Source organism: Lathyrus oleraceus, chromosome 2 (assembly GCF_024323335.1).
Source record: "Lathyrus oleraceus cultivar Zhongwan6 chromosome 2, CAAS_Psat_ZW6_1.0, whole genome shotgun sequence".
NCBI classification, from domain to species: domain Eukaryota; kingdom Viridiplantae; phylum Streptophyta; class Magnoliopsida; order Fabales; family Fabaceae; genus Lathyrus; species Lathyrus oleraceus.
In genome coordinates, this window is record NC_066580.1 from 2,389,398 (window position 1) to 2,401,015 (window position 11,618).

General features: G+C 32.0%; 1 protein-coding gene across 1 annotated transcript; it reads left to right on the top strand.

Annotated features, from left to right (window-relative positions):
* The first annotated feature begins 9,375 nt into the window (after positions 1–9,375).
* Positions 9,376–10,867, top strand: LOC127120992 (F-box/kelch-repeat protein At3g06240). The gene is made up of 2 exons (XM_051051611.1): positions 9,376–9,457; positions 9,650–10,867. The coding sequence occupies exon 2, from the start codon at positions 9,650–9,652 to the stop codon at positions 10,865–10,867; it is 1,218 nt and encodes a 405-aa protein (XP_050907568.1). The 5' UTR covers positions 9,376–9,457.
* Positions 10,868–11,618: the final 751 nt, after the last annotated feature.

Consider the following 11,618-nt stretch of genomic DNA (forward strand, 5'->3'; position numbering starts at 1 on the left):
GATTCCTAAAGATATCAAACCTATTGGAGCCAAGTGGGTATTTAAAACAAAGTTAAATGAAGATGGTACTGTGGAGAAGTTCAAAGCGAGGCTCGTAGCAAAAGGGTATGCACAACGCCATGGTATTGATTATACTGAGGTATTTGCTCTGGTGGCAAGACTCGACATTATCCGTATAATTCTTGCAATAGCTGCACAATATAGTTGGGAGGTCTTTCAACTTGATGTAAAAAGTGTAACACCCTTCTAAAATACCCCAATAATGAATTAATTCAACAAAATATAAATCAGAGTAGATATGCAATTTAAGGGTGTCACACTTGACACTTCACACCATTCACCATAATAACTTGTCATGCTCATTTATTAAACAAAATAAAACATTGCATAATCCGCAGCGGATAGAGATCTAATCAATCATGCAAACCATGTAACACATTACATGTAAAGTTGTTCAACAACCAAAATGAAAACAAAGTAAAACATCCCGTCCCGATGTTACATCTACCAGAGCATGACCCACTAAGGAACTACACTAGACTCCAAGCACTAGCTTCTACTCAATCACTGCTCGTTACCTGAAACATAGTTGTAAGGGTGAGTTCCTCAATCGATATAATAAGCATTATAAAATATCATGTAATGCTAAGTAAATTAACACATTTCATCACCCTAATCATATCACATATTCAGCAACGGCAACATCAACTCAAAATCATAATCATACTCAACCCAACACAAAACACACGTATAATATTGGAATACATCCATTCATATTATACGCCATACATATATTATGCAATGAGACTCCATGCATGCGGTACCGACTATTCGTGAACATATAGTTCAACCTCACCGATCAAATCCAGATACGGCTACCAAGCTCACTAGTCACACTCATTTGAGACCTAGTGACTCACATCACTAATTCCTCACCATGGGAATTAGCTACCACCCCAAGGGCTATGCTATGCACGCTAAATCACCTAGCATGCAAACATCAACAACAATCCACAATAATTCACTCACTAATTCCTCACCATGGGAATTAGCTACCACCCCAAGGGCTATGCTATGCACGCTAAATCACCTAGCATGCAAACATCAACAACAATCCACAATGGACATATGCTCACACTCTAAGCCATAAATAGTCCATTCACAATAGCATACATAATAGATATATTCACAACATTATGCACACCATCATACATCATCAATACAATTATTACAGAATCATATTATGTCATGCCACATAATCAATCACAGTATTAGCACACTCTACTAATACCTACACTGCTCAAAACGACGGGAAATTGATCCCTCATATATCATACACCAATATAGGCCAATCATCAATTGTTCACAATATTTAAAATATCAGTTTTTCTACTTTTCAAACAGTGTTAACCGGTTAACGCCCTGGGTTAACCGGTTAACGCAAACAGAACACGCTTCCTGGCACATTTTAACAGTGTTAACCGGTTAACACCCTGGGTTAACCGGTTAACGCAAGACAGACAGCAATTTTTCACAATTCATAACAGTGTTAACCGGTTAACACCCTGGGTTAACCGGTTAACGCAAGACAGAAAGTTGTTCCTGCGCTAACACGAAGCAGAATGCAGAATTCTCCGCATTTTCCGCCGTTGGAGGACTTCCGGACCTCCGATTCCAATTCCGTAAAAAGCTACACGTTCGGAAAATCACAACTCACCCAAATATAGATTCAATTACAGCTTTAACATAACTTATTCATCACAATTTTTCAGCACTCATCATCCCAATTAGGGTCAATTCAACGGTTTATTACTACCCATTACATGTTAACCCATAATACCCATTAAACGACGATAAACCCCCCTTACCTGAGTTAATCCGGCAATCCTTTAGCTTCAAGCTCTTCCTTCTTCAACCTTCTTCTCCTGCTCTTCCTCTTTGCCCTTTTCTCACTTTCTGTCGCTTCTCTGGTTTTCACGTGAAAAAAACCCTTTTTACCAAATGGAACTCTTTATATATATTCCAACTTTATTATTCCAATAATAATAATAATTCCAATAATATTCCAATAATAATCCAATTATTTAATTAAATTAATAAATATACTATTAACTTAATTTAAATAATTATCATATTTTATTGGGGTGTTACAAAAAGCGCTTTTCTTCATGGTGAGCTGAAAGAAGAAGTCTATGTTGAGCAACCTGAGGGGTTTGTAAAGAAAGGAGAAGAAAAGAAAGTCTACAAAATAAAAAAGGCATTATATGAGCTCAAACAAGCACCGCGAGCTTGGTACAACAGAATCGAATCTTATTTTTTACGAGAAGAATTCGAAAGATGTCCTAGCGAGCATACTCTATTTAAAAAATCAAAAGGAGGTAAACTCTTAATTGTAAGCCTTTATGTTGATGATTTAATTTTTATCGGGAATGATAGAAGCATGTGTGATGAGTTTAAAAATTCAATGATGTTGGAGTTTGATATGTCTGATTTGGGGAAAATGAAGCATTTTCTTGGAGTAGAAGTGAAGCAATGTGCAGGTGGAATATTCATTTGTCAAAGAAGATATGCAAAGGAGGTTTTAGCTAGATTTGGTATGGAGGACAGTAATGCTGTGAAAAATCCCCTTGTACCGGGTACAAAATTACGTAAAGACGAGGGAGGTGTTACCGTTGATGAAACTCTGTATAAGCAAGTGGTTGGAAGCCTTATGTATTTGACTGTAACTAGACCTGACATGATGTTTGATGTTAGTTTAATAAGCAGGTTCATGGCTAGGCCTACTATGGCATATTGGCTGGTAGCAAAGAGGATTTTAAGGTACCTAAAAGGTACAATTAATTTGGGTATCTTTTACAGGAAGCAAGAATACAATCTAAAACTGGAGGCCTTCACTGATAGTGATTATGCCGGTGACTTAGACGATCGAAGAAGCACTTCCGGATTTGTGTTTAAATTGGGAGCGGGAGCTATTTCTTGGGCCTCAAAGAAACAGTCGGTTGTCGCTCTCTCCACCACGGAGGCGGAATACATGGAAGCGACTTTATGTGTGTGTCAATGTGTTTGGCTTAGAAGAGTGTTGGAAAAGATTGAAGTTGAGGAAAAAACAGCAACTATGATCATGTGCGAGAATAGCTCTACTATTCAACTATCCAAAAATCATGTGTTTCATGGAAAAAGTAAACATATCGATGTGAAATTCCACTTTCTTAGGGACTTAGTAAACAACGGAGTTATCAAGTTGAGCTATTATGCTTATGAGAATCAAACTGCGGACATTATGACGAAGCCATTGAAATTGGAACAATTTGAAAAGCTTCGTGGGATGCTTGGAGTTACGGATATTACTGAAGTAAGCTAAGTTCAGATGAATTAGCTTAAGGGAGGGATTGTTAGGAAGTTTATTATTATTAAAATATTAGATGTAATTTTTTTGTTTAGCAATTCCTAGTTTTTAGGAAAGACCTATTCTTTAGGAAGAATAGGGTTTGTTTCTTTTTTATTATTACCATGTTTCAAGTTTGTTAGCAGTAGATTTTGTTTTGCTTGTAAGGCTATTTATAAGCCCTATTCTCTTAATGAATAATTATCCCTTCCAGCTATTTGTTATTCTAAAACTAACAATCTTGTGCGTAAATGGAAGAGAAGCGATGTCGATACGGATCAGAGGACTTACCGGATTGAAGCTCTGATTGCAAACAGCTATGAGTCTTCTTCTGTATTCTGAATTGCTTCCTCTCTTCTTCTTCCCTTCTTCTTCCTCGGTGTGTATTGTTGTATTATTTGCGTTCTAATTTTTACGTTTCGATTATGTGCGTAAGGAAGATCGAAGAATGAATTATGAAATCTTGAGAAACTGGAAAAATAGAGAATGAAGAATCCCTTGGCGAAGAATCATGAAGGAGAAGTTCTTGGTGTAGAATAATGAAGAAGAAAAAAGTTGCAAAAGTGCATAAGAATGAAGAAAAAACTGGATGCAGAATGATGGTTAGATGTAGAATGAAGGAGAAAAATGCATAATCGAAAAGTGGAGAATGCAGAAAATCCTTTCAGAATTACAGTGAGGTTAGTTTATACAGCCTGTAGAGTTAGTTATTGATGCTAATGAGATTCATCATGAAATTACAAGTTAGTTACAAAGGCATCTTAAATTCATCTGGAATTCACTACAAATGCAGAATTAGTTTTACAGATGATTTTTTTTTTGAGTTTGTTATCCTAGCTGGAAAATTCAGTTAGACGTTATTAGTTATGTTAGGATAGGTTAGTTATTGATTCACTATTAGTTGCAAATTGAAATGCAGTTGAAACTATCATGAAATGCAAGATTAAATGTACTGTAGGGTGAAGTAAGTTACCTATGCATTTGTGAGTTTTTTATGTAATGTGTTTGGAGTTGTTATTTCTATGTTTGGCTTAAATTCAAAGTATGTCCAAATATGTTTGTGGATGCCACTGTTTGTTATTTATGAAACGTTTAAATTGTCAAAAACTTAAAGGTTAGCATTTACAGTTATGGAGTTGAAAAAGAGTTTGAACTGTTAGCAACTAAGTTGTTGTTGTGTTAACTCCAGGATCTTATGCAGGTAGGCATGCTAAGTCATCCACTTCAATGCCTTTGTTTTTTTTTCATGTGCAGTGAACATGGTTGGCCATGACTATTGAACAAACTAGAACTCAACATCACCTGCAGGTTTTTCGAACCCCGCTTCGTATCCATACCAGAAGTAACGATGTTGGCCTTACGTTCAAAATCGCATCAGCACAGCGGCCCTTATTGTTGGCGACAACATGACTCTTATGTAAAATCAACCAAAAGTGGGTGTACTTAAACTTTTAGCCTCTCATTAGCCGTTTTTTTCTAGTTTGAATAATCGTTCATGTCAGTATATAATGCCAAAAGTTGTTAACAAAGTTGGCACTAACCACTCCGCTTGTGTACTTTCCAATGCAGGACCATGAGGATCGTTGGTCACCTTGGAAAAATTAAGCTTACACAATTCTATCGGCAGCATCCTTTGGTTGGTATCAAAGTCGAATTAATACTAGCAAAATGAAAATTAGCTTGAGTTGCTTAGATGCATAGAGACTATTTGGAATTGACTTAGGGAATGGGGATTGAGTGTAGATTGTGATAATTTTGAATGGGATTGAATTATGGGAAAATGTAGTTTATGGAATGTATGATCGAATTGGAAAGTTATATTGAATTTTATTGAATGTGTAAAATGATAGTCGGAAATTAATTAGACGTTTGAAGATTGTTAATGGGAGCTTGAGAGTTTACAATGAATATTTATCGGATTGAAGAGTTTGAATTGTGTATGGAATATTTTTTTAATGTCAATTAACAAAGTTCCTTGAATGCATAGTTAGAATATAATTTAAATATTAATGACAATGTTAATTAAAATGTTAATGGTTTTGAAAATGTTAATGAAAAGGTTTAAAAAATTGAAATAAATTAAAAGTCATATTGAAAATTGTTTGAAATATTTTTTGAAAGTCAATTACAATGAGTTCGAAAGTTAATTTGAAATGGATTTGAAAGGGTTAATTATGAATGAAATTGGTAATGTGAATTGTATGGTTGAAATTTGATAGTTAAGTGGATGAAATTCAATGTTAGAAATTAGAGATTGAATTGAATGTATAATGAAATTTGTTGGTTGAAAAATGATTTGAAAATTGTTATGAATAATAAATTGGAATGGGCTTAGTTAAGAACAATGGTTTAGACCCTTAAACGTTCGACTTAAATAGTTAAATTAAAATTTCAAAATTAACTGTAAATGGAAAGACCAATGGTTAACAAATTCTAAGGTGTGACTTGGATCAAATGGGCCTATTAGATGGGTGGTTGACTTTGGTCAACTAGTTGACCAAAAAGTCAACGGTTGACCGAAGTCAACTGTGAGGCCTGAATTAGAGTTTCTATCAAGCACAGAGTGAAAAATCAAGCCATTAAATGTACTAGGGATAAGTCTTCCCTGATTAGGGTTTAGTGGTCAAACACAAGTTCATAAAGTTAACCACAAGTCCAATGAGTGTCACACCCAAGAATTAGGGTTTTGGTACAAGTGAATTTCATGATGTAAACTCTAAGAATCAAGATCCTAGAGGGTATGGAATTAGGGTTTATATTCCATGTGGTGAGCAATCCCCCATTCTTCATACAAAATCCTAGTTTGAATCAATTAGCAGCTTTGAATCTATTGATGCTTGTATTAATATGTATGCATGATGCATATGAATGAAGATGAATATTAAGTTATGGATCAGATGAAAAGGGGAGGGAAAATTTTGGGTACGACACCTGGTTGATAAACTTACCAACACAAATTTGATTTCCTAGTTAATAAATCTCCAAAAAAATTAACGCATAAGAATATAGCATGTTTGGGATTTATTATAGGATAAAGATATATCAAAATCATATATGTATCTCTCCATTTGTCATCAATAAAAATGAATAACATAAGATGAAAATAAACTTTAAAAATATGTTTGAAGTTGATATTTCATAATGATAATCAATCTAGTAAAAAAAGTGGTGGTAATTTGGATAGAATAGTTGATAACATCTCAATTTTTGAGATGGTCCAATATTAATCCAAGCATATGAGAGAATCAGTAACAGTCAAACTTGGGGAGATGTGCCTGATGACCAAGAAAATTTCTTTCATCTTTGTCAATTGGAGCACATTAAATAAAGTAGATTTTTCTATATCCCAAAACTCTCTATATAAAGGAGACTTTGTTATAGTCAAGATTACAATCCTTTTTTTTCATCTAACTCTTCTCATAATTGATAATATGATAAAATCTACTGAGAAATCTAAGAAGGTATCTTCCCAAGATGTCAACAAGGCTATTTGGAAATCCAGTTATGCTGAGGGGAATAAGCACAAAGATTATAGGCTCAAAACCTGTGAAGGTGCGAGAGCACAAGCTGGATTAGTTTCCAGAGCTCCTGTGATAGGAAGAACTTAAGTTTCAAAGATGAAAAACATCAAAAAGAAGAAGAAGCTAGTTGAATATAATGGATCAGAAACCGATGAGGACAACATGGCCTTCCTTGGAATGGGTGGTTGGTCTGCAGACGTAGTCTGAGAGATGTAATCTCTTGTTGTGCTTTTGCTTGCTTTTGAAATTGATTCAATATTTGTAATGTTTTCTGACTAATAATAGTTGATCCTTTCCTCAATACTTTTATTTAAGATTATCTTGTTGCTAACATCTTCTAAACAAGTCACCATTGTAGATAACCATATCTCAGGATTGCCTTTATCCATGGTGGCGTCCTATTGAGATTGTTGCTCTTGTTGTTGAAGTTTAACTATTGTTAGTCAACCATGGTTATGGTTTAAGTTGCAGAGAGAGTCTTTGAAGATTAAAGATTTAGAGTGTGGGTTGTGAAAATAGCAACATTGTGCGTGGGAAGTGAGTGAAAGCGGGTTTAAATAGAAAAGTAATAATTAAAATAAATTTTTAAAACACATACATACTGACAATGGAGGAGAAAGTAATGATCTAATCTTTACCCAAGAAATAGTGTTTCCTAAGGCGTCACTTCAAAGTTCAGGTGGCTTAGTGTAAGACATTTGTCTTACTTTAAACCCATACAAAACTACGCTTGATTTCAACCATTAATTTAAATCCAGAGTCCAAAAGACAGAAAAGTCGCAGAGGGATTCTGACCTAGAGAACCTTCTAACTTCATATGGCTAACTTGTTCAAAGTCATGTTATCTTAGAGTCTTATTTTGATTCTCCAGAGACTATGCATATTGTTGTTTTATTCTTGAAAAAATTCCATTTTTAGAATTTTCAGAATAAAATCGAATCTATCTTCAATATAAGGTTTTGTAAAGATATAAACTCATTGATTGTCTGTATCTATACATTTAAAATTAAAAATATCATTTTGAACATAATCTCTTATAAAATGGGGTTTAATTTCAATATGTTTAAATTTTAAATTAAAAACACCTAAAGAATAACGTGTACGAGTTTTGAGGGACTGTAGATGAGTTATGTTAAGGATAAGATATAAATATAGTAAAAAATATTGAAAATTGTGTGTTGAATTTAATACAAATTTATAGTTAATGATTTTATTGTTCTATTCAATATGAATTTTCTATTTGTAAATTTTTTAACATGTTCCTCAATGGCACAAGTTAACATTATTAATGAGTGTTTTATAGTAAAACTTGATTATCTAATCCCTTAGTTATTAAAGAAACCTAAGAAATAGATCATTTAATTTATAAATAAAAAAATTTAAAGAAAAAATAGTATAAATTGATTTTGCTGAGATTCAAAGCATGTCTTGAATTATTTTTCCTATCGGTTATATTAAAAAAATAAGGTAATATATTGTATTTAAAAATTAAAAAATAAAACATGGCCTGTCCTCGAACTATACCTCAGTTTTTTGTTGAGTGAGGTGAAGGTTTTGTCATGAAATGTATTATTTATAGTACTGATGGATTATTTTGTACGCGTTATATATTGAAAAATAAATACTACCTTTGTTTCTTTTTTATAAGAGACAACCCACTTTTTTGGTCCATGGAATAATCAATGTATCTAGTCTCTAAACTGACCAAATACATTGATTATTCAATGAATTTAAAAAATAAGCTGTCTCTTAACTAAAGTAACAGAAGTAGTAATAAATTAATAATATTAAATTTTCTTATAAAAAAATATATCTTTGACTATGCTTTATATATTTAAAAGAATAATCTTTTAATAATTTAGTATTGGTAAATACTTTTTAGAGAAAAAATAGATCTTTGAATATGCTTTTTATATTGATAAAAAAACTTTTAACTAATTATTCTTATTAATTATTTTCTATAATAAAAAATTAGATCTTTGAATGCTTTATATACTGAAAAAAATTAATCAATTAATATATACTTAACTTTTATTGTATTTCATAAAAAAATTGGGTTATTTTGTCTTTTATTTATATGTTGGTCAAAAAAACAAAATTTTAATTAATTAATTTATTTATAATTATATTTTCCATTTTTAAAGAAATTTTATTCAAATATATTTTTATTTGTATAATGACTTTTGTTATTTTATCATTTGATTAATTAAATTATAAAGATTTAAATTTAAAAAAGATTGAGAAAAATATAGATAGAGAAAAATCCAAATCCTTGTCAAGACTACTTGTAATTTTCGATTACCGATTATTCCTTTTTATTGACTTAACTTGACTTTAATTAATGCTCATTCAATTTTATCTAGAAGAACTAGAAGAAATGTGTAAAAAATTATCTAAAAGAAATATGTATTTTGATATTTTGATTTTTAATCTCCAATATTTTTCCTTATAAATACTCTTGTTTATAACCTTTGTTTCCATAAGCTTAAATTGTTTATTAACATCAGCTTCAACCTTTCTGCAGAAGAGAAAAGAGAGACCTACAAATTTGGTACGCCATTTTACTCTTAATCTTTCAAATTTTTCTTTCTTTAATTTATCATTTGCTTGCAATTTTGATAATGGTTAAACTCATGTAATTTTTTGTTTGAATATTTATTTAGTATCACATTTATGCTTTCAGAATTTTCTATTCACCTGTTCATAAAATTGACTCCTTTTTGTTTTTTGTATAATTTGACAGATGCAGAAAGTTATGGAAGTCACCGATGATAAGGTGGGCAACTATATAAGTGACGATATTGCATTATCCATTTTATCAAAACTCCCTTTGAAATCTTTGAAACGATTTGAATGTGTGCGTAAGTCATGGTCTCTCTTATCTGACAATCCTAGTTTCATGAGTTTGTATCGCCACAATTTCTTCTCCAAATATTCTTATAACGATGATACATCTCTCATCCTACATCTTCATGATGACGAGAAATTGTGTTCTCTTTCTGGTGAGAGTTTTGAGAATATGGTAGAGCTAGAATTGCCACAACAAATCGATCACATGAAATTTCTTGGTTTTGGTTGTGCTAATGGCATACTTTGTTTTGAAGAACCTCTTATAAACAAAATTGTATTATGGAACCCAACTACCAATGAATTGAAGATCATTCCTCTAAGCCCTTTTGAGTCATTTTCCCCACCTGCTACCCTTAATTTTGATGCTCCAGTTAGTTTTGTTACTTATCTTAATCTCAATGGATTTGGTTATGACTATGTTGCAGATGATTATAAGTTGGTTCGTAATACAACTATTATTTGTAAGTTCCACACTGTTTGGCCATCTGATAGAGATTTATTATTAGGGCGAGATGAATCATTAAAGCCCTTTTGGGAGATTTATAGCTTAAAAACTAACTCATGGAAGAAGTTAGATATTGATATGCCTAGTTGCGTTAAGTACAATTCTGGCTTTGGGACTTTTCGAGTATACCTTGACGGAGTATGTCATTGGTTAAATTTAGATAGAGAAAATAAGTATGTTGGAGCATCTTTAATATCCTTTGACTTGAGCAATGAGGTTTTCATTAACACACCCATTCCCTCATTCTCCGGAGAGCGGTGGATGGGATTGTCAGTGTTAAATGACTCCATTGTCTTATTCAAACATCATCAAAACATACATACTTTAAATATATCTACCTTTGATATATTAATTTTAGGTGAATTTGGTGTCAAGGAATCATGGTACAAACTCTTCACTGTTGGGCCGCTCCCTTGGTTTGAAATTCCTATCGGAGTGGGGAAAAAGGGTGAAATATTCTTCAGAAAAGAAGACTCTGAATTAGTTTGGGTGGATTTAAAAACCAACACAATTAAGCACCTTGGTTTCAAACCATGGCAACTTAATCGTAGTGGTCGGATAGGAATTTATAACAAAAGTATGTTTTGTGGAGCATTAAGCAAATAGTTGTATTTTTTTATTTAAATTTATCAATAATAGCTGTTAGAACTTCTCTTACTTTCAAAGTTACTTATAGTTCGTTGCAAATGCGACAGTTATTATATTATAATAAAAAAAATACAATTAACAAGCGATTTCATCGTATGAATCATGCTTTATCATTTTTATTTTGAAAGTATATTATTTCGTTTTTAGGATGATTTGTGGTAAAGTTTTTTTGTCAATTGTTTTAAGTATTGATTATTATCGGTAGATGGTTATATTATTTTATTTTTGTTATAAATTGAATCACTTTTGATGAATGATTATAACATAAGTTCAAAATTCTGGAAAGTTTTGGGTAAAACAGATTCAGTGTGAGATTTAATGGTTTTGAATATTTCAGTCAATGCCAAATGCTCTGAGATAATTTTAATGGTTCTTTATTGTTTTATTAGCTCCAAAATATCGTTTTCATTGCATGTAAATTTGCTATCAATTTCTTGTTCAATGAATTTATACATTAAAAAGTTATAGATGATGCTGGATCACTTTGAATGATATTCCTTTTCTAACTGATTTTATAACATGCTTCTTTTCTTGATGATTTGATATCCAAAAAACAGAGTATGATCGATTTTTTGAATAATAAGAAAACCAGAAAGTAAAAGAAAAGAGAGAAGAAAGAGAAAGACAATTCAAATTGGTTTAAAATCCTTGATTCTTGATTCAATTATACATTATGGAACAATGTTTATAATTGAATTTCAACTACACC